We start from the raw sequence: 22,202 nt of genomic DNA on the forward strand, positions 1-22,202 counted from the left end.
TAGCCCTCAGTCCATTAAAGAGCATATGAAATATTGGCCTTTTTTCCTCCGTTACTCTACTCTAAATCTTTTGCTATCCATTGTTGCTTACACACATCACCGCCGCCTTTCTCTGTGTCTCACCAGGAGAATATTTAACCTTGGCCAGGCTCTGGGAGCAGATGGTGGACCCTTATGTGTGTTCGGCATCATCAACAGCTAATGAAGTGATGTCTCTATAAACACCTGACAGTGGGTCAAACCAGCCTGGATATGAAGACGGACAGTTTTGGCCGCACCGAGCAGGAAAACACTCCCACTTCCTTATTGTATCCACATTGTTTTGCCAGCATGTGAACGAGTCTTCCCAAGTGAGGACAGCCCACTGCTGCACCTGCAACCTCCTGTCCTAATGAACAGCAGGTTGGCTGTACACAACTTAGACACACTTACATAATGAGCATGAGGGTGTGATTGACATCACAGCTACACATTAAATGAAAACATCAAACAAAATAGAAAAACAAATAGCATTTGCTCATGTTACATGGTCTGCTGCCAAGAGTTAAATATTTCCTAATGAGGGGAAACAGGTGGAAAGAGTCTCCTGGCATTTTCACTGCAGTAATGAACAGAGTCACCTGTGAAGAGGACAAGATGACATATACTGTCACAGGATATAATGTCAGAAAAGAAAGTCTGAAAACCCTTTCAGCGAATGTTAAAACTGACAGCTTTCAAAACCTGACTGGAGAATGCGACTGAGGAAACAGAATTTAGCCAGGACGGCTGCCGCGACACTCAAGGGCATGTTTGAATAAGCTCCACAGGTGAGTTTAACTTTTGATTTGAAGTCTTTTAGCTATATGTAAAAGAGAAAACACATCAAGGATGAGTACAAACTGATGAGGTTGCCAGATATGTCCCTGGTCAACTTTTCCAACTACAATACAGGATAGGACAAAACCAGAAACCCAAGTGCTTTTGTAGTAAGTGATGCTAGCATCAAGGCTAACATCAAGCCTCTCCATTATTCAGCTGAAAGCTTTGGTAATAAAGGCAAAAAAATTGTATTAAATGTTCAGATGTTGGATGATTTATTTATTTTAGGTGTTTTCACTTGATTCGACTTCCTCTCTGGACTGTGTGACGATGGCTATCACATTTTATTTAAAACTTTATTTAAACTACCCTTTCAAACATGGAGTGTGTGTGGCTGCGTGGGTTGGGTCCAGATTAATTCAAATAAATCACAAGTTGGTTAGTTCAATTGTTTGAACCTGATTTCTTGAATAAATAACCTTCAATATTATTAGTATATTGAGTTTGGTGACCTCATATACTGTGGCTCCCATCGTAGCTCCACCCAGTTTGTAATCAGCCAGAACTGAAAGGTGTGGGTGTGCTCCGCTGTGAAAAGATAAATATAATGTGTGTGACTGACATTTCACTGTTTAAGTCATTTTCTAGAAACAGATGTTGTGAAAAGGGTGAGGGGAGTTAATGGATTATACAGTATAGAGTACAAGCATATGCACCCAGGAAGATACACACACATAAAAAGTTGTTAATTTGAAGTGAAGCCCTTGCTATGACTGTTGTTCTCACTATTAAAACTATACGCCACTTGTGATGAAAGGAATTAATAATAAGCACATTACAGAAGCAAGCCGTCCACGCAACGTGCTGATGCAGAAGATGATGAAACATTTTGACAATGAAAATAAAGGGCTCTGTTTTAACAGTCCAAAGCACAGGTGCATTTAGGACGTGTCCAAATTCACTTTCACTATTGTAACGATGGAAAAAAAAAATGGTGGCTGCGTCAGGCGCATGGTTCAAAAGGGTTCTACGAAGTCTCTTAATTAATCATGGGAGTGTTTTGGGCGTAACATGCAATAAACCAATCAGAGTTCCATCTCCCATTCCCTTTAAAAGCCAGGCGCACTTGCACCTTGGTGGATTGCTTCTAATGGCGCAGTGTTTCACATAGAATTAGATTCCCCTTGGGGCGAGTTGATATATTGTGACTGACCAGTGAGTCCAGTCCCAGCACATGCACGCAGTGAGCTCTCTGCGAATCAATGCACTGTGCACCGCTCTACAAACCAACAACAGCATAAATCACAACGTTAGACATTGTTTAAATTATATTATGAGAAGTGTAAATACATTTTTGGTTCATTATGAAACTGTGGTGGGACAAATTTAGTCTAGGTGATGAATGGGAAACTCTGGGACTTACCAGGTAGTAAGAAAGAACGCTCCTCTGCAGAGCCTCATTTATGTCAAAGAGACATCCATGATGCATGACAATGTGCAACACACAATATGCCACAAACGATGCTCCAATAACCCTCTGAGGGCTGTACTGTTCTGTAATGTTCCATGTGACTTATCCAAAAAACAGAAGTGTATTTCCAGCACACACTGCTTGTGCGTAACAGACAGTATACACCCACCATTCTGCACCCACCAACGTAGGCACATATTCCTATCTTAATGCACTCTTAAAACAACAGTGAAGTACTGCGCTATTGACTTTAGACCAAGTTTTTGTTGGTCAATCGTGTTATTGCTTTCCACCAGGGATGGGGTGGGAATAAAAAATGGCCCCGGACTTTTGACTTGGACTGACCCACCAGAACCCATCTGAAAACATATCATCTCATACGGCCTTTGTCACACTTTACAAGAATCACGTCACAAACAAAGAACAATACATGAAAAAGAACAACTAGCACATTAAACTGTAGTTCTCCTCATCACTTTCCTTTGTGTCAGTTAGTAGTCATAGAGAATATGAGATTAGAGTTCATTACAGCAGTAAATACAAGACTAGACGTATTCTAATCTTCGTAGTTTTCCTCCCTTCATTGGATCTTTCTGTGATAAAGCTCTGTAGATCTGAGCTGATCACACAGACTTTGAGGACTTTAATTAGTGTATTAGAATTTCTGATGGAACAAAGTGAGACAACTTTATCCTTCTAAATAAACTCAGACAAGCTTCCTGTTGTCTTCTGCCACTTATGCTGTAATACTTGACTGGTGTTCATACTTGACTTACTGGGAACTGCACTGGGAGCTGTGATCTTGAACTCACTCTTGCTGCTCTGCCCCTCCTGTCTGTTGTCAGCAGAGTTACTGCTGCTAGGTGCACAGCTATTTGGATTTATCTGGATTTTATCTGAGCTTTTCAGCCACAGTTTGGTCGAGTCTCAAGTCTTTTGAGGGCGAGTCTCAAGTCAAGTCTCAAGTTGTTGTGTGTGTGACTTAAGTGCAACTGGAGTCTAAGTCGAAAACTCAAGTCCCCGTCTCCACTTTCCACTGCCTCAAGAGAGCTGTGCGCCAACAATGTGCCTGATCACATCTCATTTTAAGACCAACACACCCCTGGGTGCTCAGATGGACGCAAGTGCATGTGCTTTTAAAACAATGTGGGTGTTGGAGCGGAAAATGACAGCTGGGTCATCTGAAACTAGCAGAGACACTTGCGTTTTGCCTTGCACCGGTTGATAGGGTTCAAAAAGCTCCATAAAGCAGAACAAACCCTTTTGGCAGATCAGTAACAAGGTAGTCATCTGGTGGTTTTTAGTAAATCAAATTTTGACATTTAATTTAATAGCAAGGCGATTACAACAGTCAGTCAGTAATTTTCTAAATGTTGAAAACTACAGAATTCGTCTGAGTACTGCCCAGATAAGACCGGTGAAGTTTGGGGTTTCGTCTGAAATACAGTACATTTCACAGACAATTCTAATTCATAGTCATACTTCTCCATGATTTCATCATGATGGGAAAATAAGCAAAGATTGTATGAAACATAGAAAGTCTGAAACAGTTGAAACCGCTAATCAGGAAAGTCTTGCTAACTCTGAGCTTTTCTCACTCACACTGTCTCTTTCCCAGGAAGATGCGTCTGATCTATGCCAACTTTTCTCTCTCGACTCTATTCAACTTCATCTATTTGTGCACCAAGCTGCTTTTTTATGTGTGGTATCCTGTCATCATCACTGGGCATGCCGCAGGAGCTCTTTCTTTGTCCCCGTTAATTTTCAATTGGAAACACAGCCTGGCCACTGATAATTAGCTCTGCTGCTAACAACTGCCTGTTTCCCTGCCGCTGAATTTACTGTACTGAGAAGATCTTAATGACAGACTGAGTGAGGTTTTTTCCAGAATGCTCGTACAGCCGCAGCCTCACCACTTGTGCTTCCCTCCTGTGCTTAAGAAATGGCAAGATAGGCAAGTACAGCAAGTAGACTATTTGTAACCCAGCAGTAGACCGCAGACTGGGCTGTATAATTACCACTTACTGCACAATCGGCTGTCTTGTCACACCCTCAGTGCCAGAACTCTTCAGATTCACATTCAAATTGCAGGAGAGTTTTATTCTTTCACAGATGTCTAACTTTGCTTTCTATTTCAATCCACATTTTCCTATTTTCTCACTTATTATAGGTCTTATTGATTTAATAGCACCCCACCTGATTTTTTGTTTACACATAATTTGCCACTGCTCATCTCCCTCCCTTACTAATTTACATATTTTTTCTCATGCGTGCCCTCCTTTTCTGCAACAGCCCCCCTCCATATATCTGCCTCTTGCTCCTTCACTCTTTCCTCTCTCCACTTTGCTGAGGCAGCACTTTGATAGCAGAGTAGCTGGGGGAGGTGGTTTAATGGGGAGGTCGGGGCTGCAGGCCCAGATGAGAACAGTCAATATTTCATATCTCTACCTGGAAGGACAGACAGAGGGCAACGCAAATTCAAATAGGGTAAGACGTATGACACCCATACACGGTTTTAACCATCTTACCAATGGGAGGTGCTGCAGAAGGCTATGCTGCTGACGACTCCTGACATAAGGAATCCATTAATGCAAATAGAACATGGTTTCCAAAAAGATGGCAATGCTTGCACTATGGAAACTGGGAAATTAAATGCAAGGACAACAATGAAAGTGAAGTAACATTAGCATAAATCAAATAGTCAAACTTTTACATCTTTGGATGCATTGTGCGCATAATGCGGACATGGCTGGAAGTTTTGAATAATGCCACTTGTGAATAGTAGCAATTTCTCCCCCTCTGATCAGGTTTCAGTTGTGATTATGTGCTGCTGGTTTCAAAGGTGTGTTGTAATGAAAGTGGATGTCTGTGGATGAAAGGGGTGTTCCCATCCTCGCTGCCAAGTCCCATTCTTCCCTCTGAACTCAATCAGCCATTCAGCCCATGTAGACGGAGCTTACTGTTGGCTCCTCATATTGGTTTCCATTGCCCAGAGAATAATTCTGCAATCAGTTCATATTTCTCCCCGTATCCCTCTCAGCTTGACTACATCTGCTCTCATTCAGGCCTCTGCCACTCACAAATGAACTACAGTCTTATCAGGGTCGAAATAGTAGCTCTGAATGATGGGATGTGATGTGATCAATTTTAGCCTGAGAATCATGTGTGCTCATGAAAATGTTAATGGTGTGACCATATTCCCCCTTGCAGACTTATTACTATGGTAATGCAGTTATTCATTTGCCATTTCTAATATTTGCTTACAGCAAATCAATAAACGTCAATGTGCTGACTGCATTCTGCACCAGACAAAGGAATGCTGGGAATGTATAGAGCAAGGATGCATGTGCCCAACTCCATAGTAGGCATAGATTTGACTTTATAGAAGTTTTCAGGAACACAGAGCTCCATCATAAGACAACTATAGTAAACTGGTTTTCTATCAAAGTGAAATAAATATCACCTGATGCATGCAAATGAGAATAGAGGATAATGTTATGAAGTAAACAATGCAATGATCTTCCCATGAAAATGATGTTGGATACACTTCTGTGAGAGAATCACATCCAATTCTCTACGCAACAATGAAAAGAGGAGCTGAGCCTATTGTACCTGTCTTTCTGTCTGGCCCCAGTTAAATGCTGCTGGTTGTGTTTGATCTCTACAGAAGCCTGCTTTTGGCTCCTTTGCAAGGCCTTGCCACTTGGGTGCTGAACTGCTTCATTCCGGTTGCCTGTGTTTGTTTGTTTAACACCAGTCTCTGCTTTCACACAGACATAATTAAATCAAGCCTAATCCACTATTTATGCATTCTACTCCTGAATTATTCACACAACAGTTTTATGTGTTATTGCAATTTTTTTTCTGAGATAGTTAGAAGTTGTGGGGCTGCTGTTATTGAATAGACCTTCCCTCAAGATTGCTTCTTTTATTAATTGAGCCCCCCCTCCCCCATGCAATAATGCACAATGCAGTCATGTATAAGCTGTGCTTGCTTTTTTTTGCTTAAGCAAGTATGAATTTGCTTAATGCAACTATACAGTGTGTAATAAGAGAAATTATAATGCCTCTAGAGAGTACATCAGCTTTCGAAGAATATGGTAAACACTACACTGAAATATCAGCGCACAAACATGCATGCACACACACAGTCAAGTCTGCATGACCTCAGAGGACATTGCAATGATTCATTTCCCGGTGAGTTACTCTAACCTTAACTATAACTACTACTTGCCTAACCCTAACCATTCCTGCCTTCATGTCTTCATCTTAACATTTAATGATTTACATGACTTGCTTTTGGTCTGATATGGAAGACAAGTCCCCCATAATGTGACAGACAGATTTAGGTCCCCACAACATAAGTAATACTTAGATCACACACACACACACACACACACACACACACACACACACACACACACACACACACACACACACACACACACACACACACAAAACAATTTACAGTGAAATACAGAGTGTCCATGTATAGTCTCTCCCCTTAGCTTCTCTTTTAGAGGGGAACTGCACTGATTTTACACATTTTACACATCAAAGTCTGTTTGCAGGTGTTGGGCAGCACGTCTGCATATATGAGGAGCCTTTTGTGGTTCCAGAGGGAGCTGCACACAATCTGACAAACTGTCTCAAGTGAAATCACTATTTTTAGATTTATTCTTTGTCCTGACTGAAAAAAAAGTTCATGTTAGTTTTTGTCGGATATATTCAAATCCATTTTCAAATCGAATCCTTTTTATTTTTTGATTAATTAATACATTTTTTTTATCGACTAAAACTCATTTTAGTCTTGTCTTAGTCAAAGAAAACCATAAATATTTTATTCTAGTTTTAGTCAACAAAAATATTATATATCAATCCATAGACTCCCATGTTAAAATGGCGACCTTCACAGCAGAAATAAACATTTTTTACAGGCTGGTACAAAAAACAGTTGTGGTCTCTTTGGCTAGTTCCCCCTTTATGACAAATGTAATTCACCGTTTAAATTTTCTTAAGGCTTAAAGTTATAATTGAGGGCGTGTTCGCTTTGATTGACAGGTGGGTTTCGTCACGGACCATTAGCTGTCTGCTCTGCGTCACCTCAGCTACTTCAGTCACTGAACGTGAGCACCGTGTTTATGGTATTTGTGCCTTTTGGACGTTCACACAAATATCAAAAAAAATATCATGGCTTTGTGTTTGGATAATTGACTGGCAGCAGAACGTGAGGAAGTCTGTGCTCCTGTATTTTGGAGGTGAGTGAAACTATAGTATTAATTTGTTTATGTGTTAGCCCTAATTAGCAGGTGTCTGCTACCATACCTGGCTTGTTAGCTTAGCTCGTTCACTAGCTAACAATGCTGATAAATATTAGTTGGTGCTCAAGCCCTGAGAGCTCAAGGCACTGCAGCTTAAGCCAACACATGCAGATATGTAGTATTTGGTTGTGTTGTGAGTATTTGCAGCGCACGTGTTGTCAAATTGATGAAGATGTTTTCACCTAAATGACTCAGCTTAGTTTCTTCAGAGGTTTATAAAGGCCTTCAGTCCAACACTTTACTGTCAACCCTGTCTACTGGAAAGTACAGTTATGTAGCACTAAGTTGCAAAAGCAAATACATTCTGAAAGAATGTATTATTATTCTATCACTTTAATGAGGAAAATGTGTTAATTAACGCCATTAAAACCCCTTTAAATTAAGTTTTAAGTCCTCTATAAGATTAAATTTGTCACTAAATAAGCAACTGTCCAATTTTGCGTTTGACAAAATATACTTAGGTAAGACTTTTAACACCCAAAAACGTGGTGTGGTTTTTTATCAGATTTGACTGACAGTAACCAAACAACCCTCCCCCTGTCATCACATTTTAATTCAGGTCCTGGTTGGTTTATGGAATTATGTGGTGTCATATATTTCCAACTGCGACCTGCCTACTTTAAAACAACCGGAACAACAGAAGCAAAAAAACACAAACACAGAAATTTCTCAGAAATGACCAAAACTACTCTAAGGCAGAAATAAGTGTGCTGTAGCTCCACATGTGTCAAGGAGGAAGCTGTATAAGAGAATAAGTTTTCAAAGTCTTTAATATTGCCGAATCATAAATGTTTAAACTGAAAGTATCAGCAAAATGTTCACAGACAACATGTTTGTATTCCTGACAATATCCACTTGTAGCAAGTAATGCATGATTCAAATTTTTATTGTTATGTTAAAGCACTAACTGCACTTCGTTATGGATAGGAAAAGTTCACAGTCTTGAAGCTGACTTGAAGCACAAAACAGTTCTATTAAATGTAACTTAACCAAAGTGTTTTTGTTGCCTTAAACTAACCTTGTGTGGGATATGAACCCGAGTGTCCCTCTCTCTCCTGAGTTGTTTGCCCAATATTTTTCCTGACTACCTCAACCTGTGTGTGGTAGCTCTCTACACTTGAGAAAAATATTTCCAGGAAACATAATATAGGCAGTAATTGTGCTTCTCCATAAAAAGTGTGACTGGAAAAAAATAATTATCAGTATATAAATGTGTTTCTAGGAGACAAAGTTTGTACCATGTGTTAATTTGTCTCTAGTGAAATTTCTTAACAAATGTATTTATGTGACAAATGTCTTAAATAGACTATAAATCATGTGTGAAATATGTTGGAGGTAAGTCTGTACAAAGCTTTTTTTTCTCCACATGGCAGTGGAAGTCTGCCAAGTGGAAAAAGACAGAGAGGTTAATTAGGCGGAGTAGATTCTGCTGTTCCGGTTCAAATGAAAATCAAATGACATCCACCGTCATCCATCTCCGTCGAGTGATTCTCTGTGCACCCATCAGGCTCTTGTGCTATATTGAAATGGCAGTCAAAAGGTTAGGGATACAAGCGTCTGCAGGGGCTCATCCCCCTGTGTTACATATGGAGAACAGCCTGTAGCCAAGTGTCATTACTTTGGATAGCAGTCATATAGTCGTTGATAAAAACTGACCCATCACCTATTGATTTCTCCCTGCTATTTGGATTCCACAGTGCAGCCACTGAGGAGGCACAGTGATCGACTGCGCTGTAGCCCTACTGCTGAAATATGTGTTAAGCCCATTGGAACAGAGCACAGAAATATTATCTTAGCTAAATTAAAAAATCAGATCATGGGTGAAATTGCTTTATATTCATTTAACATCCTTTGCTCCTCTGAAGGTATTAAGTAAATGTTTACTTTAGTCTTTTACTGATAGATCATTTGCTTTCTGTGGTCTTCAGGCATTTCTGTTGTGCACATATCAATATTTCATTCATTCAAGAAGAGCAGGTAAAAACAAAACATCAGTTCCTGATAGTCTGAGCGGACTCAGTGTTGTGGAGTTGATGCAGGATTTGTGTTACAGTCTAATGGAGCTTGTCTCTTTGCTGCTTTCCCAGTTTCTCAGTGTGCATCAATTTGATATTCATACACTGAAAAGTACGTTGACGTGAATCTTCAGGGAAAAAACACTCATAAATTATTGTTACAGTATGCTACTCACTATATGATAGCTGTGTTTTTTCAAAAGACCAAACAATACGTAGTAAGTACAACTGAAGTTGGCCTTTCAATAATTTAATGCACAGTAGGTGTTGCCATAATAAAGTATATTCCACCGATATTGTGTGGATTGTAGACAGAAAAACATGGCTGCATGGATTTTAGAAAAAAGCAGATAAACTTCTAACAAAATTCTGCTTTGTAAATGGTGACTAAAGCCATTTAAGAGGCATGATGAGGTAGGCACTGCCAGTGGCTGCAGCATTGTCTCCCTTTGAGTTGTCTGTGTCATTGAAAACCCTCCAAAGATTTCAGATTTTGTATCACGACACATTTTTAAAATGCTTTCCTCTCCTCTTTCTGAGGGAGTAAATGAATCTGGAGAGGTTTGTTGATTTCACTGTGCTGTCACATAACTCTGGAAATGTCTGTGAAGTTTTCTCCTCGGTCAGCAAGAAGAAAAGTTTCATATCGAAGGCAAGTCGCACTGCTTCACCGCACAGTTGACACGTTGCAATAGTTGCATCATCAGTGGCATCTCTGAGCGTCATGGTGATGAACTCTGTGTGGCTTTTACACCTTGTGAATGCGTCTCTTGAAAGGAGAGTGTTCACACGTACAGATCCTGTCCCACTCTGCATTCATGGGGATGACGTGATGTGTATAGTAGACCTCATAATTAACTGTTCAGGCATGATATCAATTCTTGGGGTTCCTGTTTGATCAACTACATTAATTTACTTGACAGGCTTAATAATAGTAATGAGCTGGCCTCTAAAAAAACCCAACATTATTCATATTATTAAGAGTGGAAAGCTTGACAGTTCTTACTGTGTCACACATGCATGATTGTATGGCAGCCGTTCATGTTAGTTGATGAAGATAAAGAATAAAAGTAACGTTTTTTTTCTTGATTGAAAATTTTGCAGCAAAGGTGGAAACATTCACAAAAAGCTATAAAATAATCAAACTAACGAGACATTCATCGGTCAGCGTGAACCTTTTTGATAAAACACAGACACAGAGCAGTGAAATGCCTCATCACTGACTGAACTGAATCTGACTCTCAGCGATGGCAATAATATAAAAGCCTATAAGCTTGTAAAACCGAGATTTGTGGTATGACTTTGGCACAGTGATGAAATAGACCTATAGACCAAAAATAGTTTCTGTACTACTTCGATTCATCAGTCTTTTATAGATTCAAATATTTCATGTTTTTCAGGATAACCAGAACTGCTTGAAATTTTGATGTAAGTAACTGCCTTCAAGATTTAAATTGACCAAGAAAATCTCTGCGATTTAAACCATTTTATTTCAACTTTGAAGGTGCTGATTATGATATAATAACTAACCAACTAACCAGTGAAATCTCTGAGGTTTTTATGAAACTGACAGAACCTCTGGGCTCACAACAACCTCACAACACAAAGTAAGTCTTCACTCAGTTTTACGCAAGTCTAGGGCTGCACAGTTAATTGAAAATCTCCAAGTGCAATATCCAAATTGTAGGAGCTTCACAAAATTGCAGGAGCTGCAATTTTTTTGCAGCAACATTGTTGTGTGTTGTTAATACCATAAGCGTTGTGATGCTAAAGAGATGCTCCGGCCTACAAATCCTATTCTGCAGACATAAAGGAACATGTTTGTTTCGTATAAGACCTGAAAAAAATCCCATCATTTTTAAATTTCCTCAGTGAAAATAAAATGCAAAAACGATCATTGGAACTAAAATCACATATTGCTATCTATCTAAATTATCGCAATACAAACATCATAACTAGAAAATAACATTGGCAAGTGTCTCCCCCCATGAAGTAGAATGAGAAACAGCCACACTGTGATCAGCACATGTTGCTTGGATCCAAGTGTGGTGGCTTATTTTGCTCAAAAGGATCAGAGCTGCTGATACATCGACTGATTGAGAGACACCAATTACACAAGCCTCACTTAAACAGTGGGTGGAACTATTCTGCGACTGAGCAACAAGTGTATCATGGAAATTAATCTTAAGTGAGTTAAATTTCTTCCCTAATGATTATATTGGTATCAGATCGTGTACTGGTTGCCCTAATTTATGCAAGCAGCATCATTAAACTCCCAATGGGCTCCTACAAAATTTGTGCTTTGGTGATAAATGCAAAACTGTGCTGTTGTAAATATTCAGTTCCCAAAACAAAATTTATGAATGAAAGTATTGTCTCTGAATATTTTTTTTAGAGAGAGAGAGAGAGAGAGAGAGAGAGAGAGAGAGAGAGAGAGAGAGAGAGAGAGAGAGAGAAAATGGAGTGACAGTCATAGCCAGTATAGTCTATATAAGGGGGTTCAGTAACTTCTTTCCCCCTATAAAAACAGAACTGGGACCCATTTTGTGAGATTCGTTTAATAATTCAGCACGGCCTTAAACTAATTCACGTCAAGTGCCCAGATGGTATTTTTATTAGGCAAAAATGCTCGATACTTGAGAGGAATAATTTACTTGTATTCTGAAACTGGCAGGCTACCTTCGAGCCACGCAGAATTTACTGAGTAGAGAATCAGTTGGGCCCTGTCTTCAGGGCACTAATTCAGCAAAACAATAATTTCATGAATATCATTGAATTTGTGCCGCAGCGGCAGATGAGGGAGGATGGAGGGAGTGGGGGGTGGAGGGGTGGGGTGGGGGTATCTTCAAGAGCAGCGACGATGAGAAAATATGAGCACAAAGAGAGATGAGCTGATACGTCTGAGTGTGTAATTCAGACAGAGAGGGGGCATCCGGCCGTGGCCACTTCATGCACTGTACTGTATTGTTACCAGTTAAAAACATGCGCATGGGCTTCTCTAACTTCTGCTTGTCAGGAAATATGGCAGGACTGCTGGATTCATTTGAGGACGTGCAATTTTCAGCATATTCAGACATTTTCTTACCGGAACCCCCCCCCCCCCCCCCCCCCCCCCCCCCCCCCCCCCCCCCCCCCCCCCCCCCCCCCCCCCCCCCCCCCCCCTTCCTGTCAGCTGCTGCTCCCATGTGAGAAAATGACAGTGACTGATACAAAGATGTGATGTTATTTATTAGAGTCATTGTTTATTGTACAAGGCGCGTTTTAAATCCTTTGCCGCACTGTTCCTCTGCCAAGTTTTCAGGGTGTAATAAAAACAGCAGCACCACGGTGCCCTGAAGAGAGATGAGTGGAGTGTATTTCTGATATTTCTGGCCTTCAAAAATCCTGCCCTTTGGACAGAAACACCCACTGAGCTGTAGTCAACTAGACTAGAAGTACTTCTTAATTATCAGCCCCAAGCAGTTTATTTTGAAGACACAATTTAACGGAAAGAAAGTGAAAAAAACACTGTACAGAGACACTTTTTTAAAACGGATTGAAAATAAAGCAACAAAGTGAATGGCAGTGACAGCAGGCACTGGGCTGTGTTGATTGACACTGCAATACTGTCCTATTCCTTTTGATGGGATTAAATTGTCATGACCTCTCAGATATGGAAATTGAGGCACTGATCTGAGGCTCTGGAAATGTCAACATTATTAAATTGTGAGACAACTTAATATTTAAAGTCCTGAAACCTTTATTGTATGTGCCTATTATATTTTTTCTTTAAGTTTTAATAATGAATTCTCAAATTCTACTATTTTCATAACATGAAGTCAAAAAAAAATAACCTACCAGTCCTGTCCTGTTTTCATATTTGATCCTGGTTACGCATTCTTCCCTGTGGCAGAGTGACAGACATGGTGTGGTTGCAGAAAAATTCTCAAATATAACAATAAATGGAATTTTTTTTTTGAATAACATTTTTCACCTGTTTTATAAGAAGATATGAAGGCTGACTATTGGATCGATTGATTTGACAAAATGGGTATATACTTTTTGTAGATCATCGCATAGGTTAACGTTTCATTTCATTTGATCCTTACATTTAACCATCAAAGTCTTATCCCGCAGTGGTTTATCACAGCAGCTTTAATAAAAAGCTAATAACTCGGCAGCTCTTGCCGTTCTTATACCATGGATCAGGGGCAGAGGGGGTAACTGGGGTGTGAAATAGACTCCAATAGACCAGTTAGCTGATGGACACATGAAAGGACTCGGATGGTTGGTTGTCACTCACACCGTCAGACCCGCCTTTGCTCCATCTGAAGTCAAAATATGAATCTAAATAGCCTGGAAAATGCGTTTTTCTACCAATAGGTCCCAGAAGTGTACGGGGCATCGTTACATGGAGTCATTTGGAGCTACAGACTGTGCACACTGCCATGCCTGCTCCTCTGTGCGGTAGGAGGGGTTGTAGTGACGCTGCTATCCAATGGGCACCGGCTTCCTCTGGACGGAGCGCAGCATCTCTGCCTCAGCGGCACTTTTGCGCCAGACAAGTAGGGACGGTCTCTCGCTCAGCATCCGAGAAGAAGAAACACAGCTCCGGGAATTACTGAGGTGTTTTTTGGCGAAGAAGACTCATCTCTCCCCCCTTTTTTTCTTAACGCTTTGCAAAGATGAACGTTGGCTGCGTCATCTTGGCGTGCACCTTACTTGTGGGCGCATCCTCGGTAAGATGAGTTAATTTCTTCATGTCTTTTGGGCTAACAGTACTGAGGAAGTGCTGCACTGCTGTAGTGCTTACTTGGGCTTTGCAGCGCCCGCATGAGCAATCGAAAGTGGCCGTAAAATGCTTAAGCTACTTTCTCCCCGCAGTGTTGCGCTAAAGGCAACACCACGCGTGTAATCGAGCTTAATACAGCAACGTTTAAGGTCAAGAATATTTATGTGTGAGTGTGGTGTAAAAAAAGTCAATGATAACTCCGCTCATTAGCTTCCCCGTTCCCTCGCCGAAATCAACGGCATTGCATTATTGCAGAGGACAGTGGTGTCTAGAGGGGCTTCTCGCTATGTTGGCTGCGATCAACTTCGTTTACGCACGTTTACGCACTGTCATTTCTCCTTGTCTAGATTTCTAGGTTTAGTGTTTCAGTTGAGACTTAGTCATTTGGGTTAATGCTTATCTCTGGAGGATGATTTAAGGAGAATACAACAGTTATGAATAGCCTAGCCTACTTTATTTGCAAACTTAGGAAAATAATTAACTGTACTCAGCCCTATCTCCCAATATCTGCAGTAGCAGTCCTTTGTCGAGTTTTGCTGATGTGCAGTCGGGGAATTATTGAATTACATGTATTATGCAAGAAAAAGCAGAAATATTTTCCTTATAAACAAACATGAAGCTGAATGAATTGGATGGCTGCAAGTGCGTTCTGTGGAGAATTGATAACCTGCTGTATGCTGTGTGTACCATGCTTATGTAGCAGTACACTTCAATACATTTTACTTCTTTCTTCCGTCTCTATAACACATGCACACACATTGTGTTTCTCCTGCTCTCACACTTTGATCAGCATGGAGAGTATACTGAATGTTTAGGTCAAACATGTCCTGCTATCCACAGATGTTAATCTATATAGTGATTATCATTACTGTCATTATCACCTCTTCTGTCATAATGTTTACAATAGTCAACACATGATGATGATGACAGCATGGTCTGTCATAATAATGACAATTTAATGATCATTAAAACAATCTATTCACCCTGTTCCATGAGACTTGACGTTTCACTACAGTGGTTTGAAGCAGGTGTCTTCAGCCTCAGATGTGGACGAGTGCAGCATGCTGTAGTCTGAAGCAAATCACTCACTGTAGCCAGAGAGACTGTGAGGTTCAATAACAGTCTGAAAAGGCTGTGAGATCAGCTTGTAACCCCGTGGCCGCAAGTCAATTTGCCAATGCTTAACAGGCTGTCTCATTTTGTTCCTCAGGGGAGTAAGGCAGGCCAGCCCCTTAAACCCCTGTGCAGACCAGGCTTCTCCCAGAACTTCTACACAGTGATTGTCTCGAGAGACGTATTGCACGGCCAGAGCATTCTCAAAGGTAAGTCTGCCCCAGCTTCATAGTGTGATTGAGTGAGTAAGTGTGTGTCTAGAGGGACATATATTATGGAGCGTGGCTCTCCATCACTCCTAAAGAAGGTCAGAACACGCTGTGGTTGTGGCTGTGCAATACAAGCAGCTCATCTTGAGCACAGACATGCATATATTTCAGCAGAGGGATCCAGTTGTGATTGAGCTTGGCTTGAAAAAAATCTTGCGATGTGATTAAATGTGACGTGACAGCAGGTGTGTAATGCATTCTGTTCAAGAGTTGTCATTTGATATGAACTTTCATTGATGAGTGAACACCTAAACTACATTGATTGCAGGTAAAAAAAAAAAATAAAAAAAAATCCCAATACATTTCTTCTTTTTTGATTGACTGAGCAGCGGCTGACAGAGCAGACTAATTTAAATAGCCTGTTCCCTACTCTGCACGTTTGCAGCTGGAAGCCCAAAACTTTTATTTTATTCCCAGTGTTTATTGTAATACATTTTGCAGCCCTTTTATTCTTTCTGTTTTTCAGAGGAATTCAATTCTGTTTTCATTCGCTCCATTTCTTTTCAGTGCAGGCAGTGTACTGAATCTACTGTGAGGTTCATCTCCTGCCATGTGAAATTATGCCGTAGTATCTTCAGTGCACCTCTTCTATTTGCTGGTGAATCTTTATCATAATGGAAAACAATCCCTCTCAGCCACATCACACACAGGGTCCCTATTTGCATAATTGACAGATAAACAAAACCTTTGACTTTCAGCGGATGTGTATTTAAAACATAGAACACGTTATATCTGAAGCTTTCAACTCCTAGAACTGAGAGATGAAGAAATGACTCCCAAGATGAGGAGTACTTCAGCATTTAGGAGCATTTCAGATCCAACTATAGGTTTCCGCTATAAGAGTCGAGGGCCCACTGTTTAGGTTGTTACACATTTCCTCTTATTTCATCCCTGTAACCTACTCGAGACTGTTACTCACACTTGCAGGCAACAGCTCAACACAGTGTACAAGAAGCTTAGCTCTCCCCTGACTCTTTTCTTTTATAGCCAAATATTTGTCTATTGTTACATGAAATGCTGTTTGCCAGGAGGAAATGGCATTCTCATTGTAACAGCTGTTTGAGCATTTTCCGGCTGTGAGCAAAACAATTGAATTATTCTGGAGGTTATTTTGTTATTTAGGAGGCTGACAAGGACAGTGCAGCCGGTCAGTGGGGAGCGATTTTGCCTGAAGGGGCTCAGGGCTCAGGGTTTCTGCCTGTTTGGAAATGGGCTGAGACGTCCTTCCTGACCCAAACAATATTAACAGAGGGTGATGTATCTAGACGGATAACTTATGTCGGTCCCTCCTCTGTGTTTGTGCGTGTTATGCAGTATGCGCGTGTCTCGAGGGGATGTTGCGCACGCATGTAACATGTCCTGGTGTGCATGCTGTATTAGCTGCTCATGCTTCACTTCAAGTACAGGTTACAGCAAAGCTTGACGGCATCAATTTGATTTAGCTTATATGCTGCATCAGCTCCTGCTTTGATCCCATATTACCTTTGCTCCCAGTCTCTCTTTTTTATTTTGTCCGTCTCTGTGTTTGTTCTGTGAAAATCAATCTGAGAGCCACGCTGTCTTCCCAACTGGCCACTCAAAGGGATATGGGCTGCAGCAGCTTAAGTCCTCATGCAGTGATTAATGTGCATTGGCCAGCCTTACTGGAGATCTGTTTTCTGTACAGTGGGACGCAAAGCGGGGGGAAGCTTTTAGTACTAACGCCACAATATGTATAACCTGAAACTGTCACTTTCCCAGAAAATGAATGGGCTGGGGATGAGATGAGGGAGGGTCTAGGATGCTACAGAGCTGGCTAAGGGGTTGCTGGACTGCTGTGGACCGTGGCTGTTGTTTCCCTGGAGAGATGGACAGTGAGCGATGGGGGAAGGACCAAAGAGCTGTAGCCCAGCAGGTGCAGTGTGAACCAGGCTTCTGCTTCCAGTCGCTGAACAATGTGTGGACTGCAGCTCTTTTCACACTGAGGTGGAAGGGGGAGTTTTTTTCCGTTCCGTGCGAGGGTAGTTAAAGGAGTGGCTGTCAAATTCATTAACACCAATCTGAGTTTAATTGTATATGTTGTATATGCCTGGTTGTCAGGCTATGCTTCTGCTTAAAGGTCCATGCTGGGGCTTTCCCACACTGTCCATTTTCCAGGTGATCAGATTGGAGAGCCATCTTCCTACATTTTTTACCTTTAAGGAAGCCATTGATTATAGTATGGGCGGAACTGTCTTTAGTGGTGTCTTCATGATCTGGAAATACAGCGCAAATTTTGAAATGAATCCCAACATATATAGTATATTGGGGTGATTTTCAAGCCTTTAGTATAGAGTTGACAGTAAAAAGATGACAGGTCCCCAGGGCCGCTGCAGGTCATGGTCGGGTCCTTAAACAACCAGACAATGAAGGCACCCCAACCTGCAATTTCATCTGTATTACTACACACAAAAAGCATTTTACATGATCTATGATGGAACATGTAATCCTTTCTTTGCTGGTTCCCCTCCTATTTGGCTTGTCACCCTATACCCAATAAATGCCAGATTAAACGAGAGAGTGATGTTACCCCCTCAGATTGTTTCTTTCTCATGTATTTACAGGCCTTTCCAGTATTTCATTGAGTCAAAAATCTTAAATGCAACAGCATGCCTTTTGAAAGGGTCGGCAGTGATGACTATTAAATGATAAATAATTTGTAGTAAATTAATTTTACTAAAACACTGGTATGGTCCTTAAACCGTTTTCTATAGTTTTCCCTGTAGCTAAAGTGAAGTGTCTGGTCAAGACTTGAAAGGTCATTTTTGAAATGTAATGCATCATTCACTGCCCCCTTTGGTCATTCTTTGGTGGCTTTATAGGTTAAAAAGGCTGTTATGGCTTTGTGGTTGACCATAAAAGACCTTTGTTTAACTAACTCACAAATCTCTGCGCTGCTGCTAAGTTGTGCTGAATAAATCATCCCATGCTCCCATGGAGATGTTTGTCTGAGAGCTGGGTCAGGATTGGAGGGGGAGGCTGTGGCACACAGGCAAGCAGACAGCAGGGCCTTGAGTCGTGGTCCGTGCAGAGTCCCGCTGTGGGCAGATAAGCCATGAAAAGAAATATTCCAGTGATTGCACATCGCTGTGTAAACCATCATCTCGCTCCGAGAGCCGGAACAGACACCTAGGAACACGGACAAGGGGATGTGGCGTCCGCACAAAAGAAATTGATTTGAAATACAGTTCGGTCAGGATAGTGTCTCTTTAAGTCACTGTCAATGCATATTTGAAAAGACAGCAGTGATGAGTTTCACCCTTTGCCCCTCGCCAGTCCTGAAAGACAGTGAGCATCACAGCTCTGTGTGAGTTAGACGCCTGTCTGACTTCATATTTTGCCTCATGTCATCAATAGTTTGTGACAAAGAAAATGACGGATGGATTTACAGGAGAAACCTTGTTTTTGGATAAAAACTGATTTCAGCTTTTAGAAATACAGCAGAGGGCCACTTTGTTGTGGGCAAATGAAATAAAACAAAAAAACAACGATGATAACTTAATGTTTTTCTGGAAGACAGCGTCACAAGAGACGTGTCTATTCCTTAACCAAGCATACTGTTTCTGTTCTTGTGCTTTGCCACTTCAACTCCACCTTTTAAGACAGACATTTCCAGTCCCTGTGTTGTCTCTTGAATCACATCACAGGAGATGGACTTGCTCTACGAAAAAAGAAATCCACAATTGGGTCGCTCTCCTTGCTTCCTTCATCCCAGGGCTTTTAATTTAAAGTTATGTCTTTCTACTGCATAGAGGGGAAGAAATGACATACACTGTACTTTAATCTAAAAGATTAATTTAGGGAGGATCATGTCTCCATCAGCAATACGCTCTCAGCATAGATTTCCTATTGTTTAATTCCATCTCTAAAAGTTACACATACAAAATGACTTGTAACATGACCCCAATTAGGCTGCAGCAGGGAAATCTGGCAAGGAGCCATATCTGCTTTGAAACAGTCAGCTCAGTGTTCGCTGTGCTGTGGAGAACTTCTGACTCCTAACCCACTATCCAAAGTGACAGGGCTTTCGTAAATACGTCCAGACCCAAGAACTGAGGAGGGGGGTGGGATTACGTTTCCAGGCATTTAATAAGTGGAATGCCATTTTCCTTCTGACTCACGAACGTCTCTCTTGTCCTCCAGAGAGTCTTTCATCTCTGCAGCCAGGACCTGCAGTCTGTGGCGAGCTGATAGAATACAGGTACAGAAGATGAGCCACATCATTTCTCTTTATCTCGCCTGCCTTCTTACCAAACCAAGCTACGCTCCTATATCCCTCAAACTCCCCACAACATGACATACATGCTGAGCCAATTCCATCAAGCAAGCCACCCAAGATATAGTACATGCCACAGCACAATGCTTTTCATCCCGTTTTGTAGTCATTTCCTCGGTGGAGGTAGTAAGTAAAAAAGGGGTTTTGATAGATGGGGAACTAGCTGTCAGCAGAAATATTATTGTGTCTTGTCAGGGCTTTCATGTGAATTTTATTAGTTCTAGTGCACTGATCTTGACTGATCTTCTCTCACTGTGTACTGGTATTAGCTTTAGTCTGATGGTTAGTCACTGGGTCATGGCGTGTACTCTCATGGAGTTTCATTACAACACAGATAGTTTCATGGCTTTTCCATCTGGTGCCCACTGAGAGACAGGCATGATTCATTTCACCCTCCTTGCATTTATATGGTGACAAGCCGTCAGAGACGAGCCAGACGCCAGGCTCCAGGTGCTTTTGAAAAGCGCCTTGCACGCTGTCTGTTTGCACTCTACTGGGTGAGATTGTGCAGTAGATCTACATTCCCTGACAAAATAGAGGTTAGCTAATTGTGCCCTGGATTCTGACCTTCAAACGGCGCTAACTGCGATATTATCAGATCACAGATTGCATCTGCATAAGCTGGTGGCAGTGGGTTAAATCATAGAGTGATTATAAGGAAAAAAGGAGAAACTGGGCACTTCTGATGGTGTTAGCCAAAAAGAGAGTCCTTGGCAAAGGGATTAACGGATAAGAAAGAGGACTGTGTTGGACGGGGGAGTAGAGACTTGCCAGTATATTTCAGGAGTTGAGACAAGGGCAAATTTAGAAAAAAAAGAATCAAGGATAAAGTTAAAAGTGGTGTTTCTTTCTTCTTTCTTAGAAATTGCCTCCAAATTACAGTTCAATCCTCCTGATGGATGCCTCTCTTTACATACACTATTAAAAAGTAGCAGAAAGCCTGAACAGCTCATCTGTCATTGATAACCTTGTATTCTGTGAATACTATTTGCATTTGTTATCGAAAACCTTTTTTTAATTGACCGCCCTCCTCACAATCAATGTGTATTAGTGTTTTGCATCTCAGTGCACTTCAACGATCGGTGGCCTTGATTAAGACTCTATTTGCTTTTTCGTTGCAGTGCAGAAATGAACACTTTTCCCACTATGAGACCTCTGTTTCACCTTTTAACTGTAAGTGTAACCCAGAATGTACCAGTTCATTACAAGGGTTTTTCTCCCCTCCTCTGGGCTCGCAGGATTTACATGCATCTGAATACAAATCAGATCTTCAGCACTGAAGTGGTCTTTCTTTAGCTCCAGTTATTCACTTGTTTGCATTGCCGTGACAATGCTCCCTTCATTGTCATTTAGGTGGATTATTGGATAGATGATGATTACTACAATTAAAAGAAAAATATGAAAGCAGTTTAACTCCACCATCCCTGCAAAAGAAACTGAAAAGATGATAGTAAAAACTCAATGCAAACCTATCTGAAAATAATGTGGAAAAACTTGTACCAATTTTCCATTTCCTTTTATCATCAATCTGAAATTGCAGACTTTCAAAGCTATGTGGTTTTGAATCCTGTCAGGTTGTCTTCTTTTAAGAAATAAAACACATTGGGAAATAAAAATAAAAATAAATTCACATACTGTATAGACTATAAATATTTTTCCCCTGGGGGATTTTTACCATCTACTTTCTCTAGTTGACCTCCATCACGTCCAGCCTGAATGTGCAGTCCTATGTGCCACCTCTGTGATTGTTGTAATTATGCTGGAGTGGTTCTCTATTAGGAGAGGGTTCACAAATCTTCAGATCTGCTCAGTCTTCCTTTCAGAGAGGAGGAGGAGATGGAGGTCGGCGATATTTGTCTGCTATTCCTCATCCACAGTGCTGTCTTCTGTCAGTTGGGACAGTGCTATTATTTATTTATGATGTGCAATATGTAAATGTTTTAATTTGAAAGTTCAGTTGTTGCTGACTAGCAAGTCCCTGGCTCGTCCTGCCTCGTCTCAGCCCGTGAGTGGACTGCAACTCCACCGTCTTGGACTGCAGCTGGTGACAGTGGTTCTTGTTCCACTCAGGTCAGGTCTGGTTAGGACTGACTGAATTACTGAAATCAAATATCTAAATATAGAATCTATTAATGACGTGATCTGTA

The 22,202-nt window shown here is 41.1% G+C and overlaps 1 protein-coding gene across 2 annotated transcripts in view; it reads left to right on the top strand.

Annotated features, from left to right (window-relative positions):
- Window positions 1-14,093: 14,093 nt before the first annotated feature.
- The window catches only part of LOC111221838 (cadherin-4-like), a 191,609-nt gene continuing 183,500 nt past the window's right edge, over window positions 14,094-22,202 (top strand). For both annotated transcript variants that reach the window (XM_022745416.1, XM_022745417.1), the window contains exons 1-2: window positions 14,094-14,326; window positions 15,590-15,701. In XM_022745416.1, coding sequence (XP_022601137.1) covers window positions 14,273-14,326; window positions 15,590-15,701 — 166 coding nt within the window. In that variant the 5' untranslated portion in view covers window positions 14,094-14,272. The remainder of the gene's footprint in view (window positions 14,327-15,589; window positions 15,702-22,202) is intronic.

Source organism: Seriola dumerili, unplaced genomic scaffold (assembly GCF_002260705.1).
Source record: "Seriola dumerili isolate Sdu_G_001 unplaced genomic scaffold, Sdu_1.0 BDQW01000088.1, whole genome shotgun sequence".
Lineage (NCBI taxonomy): Eukaryota > Metazoa > Chordata > Actinopteri > Carangiformes > Carangidae > Seriola > Seriola dumerili.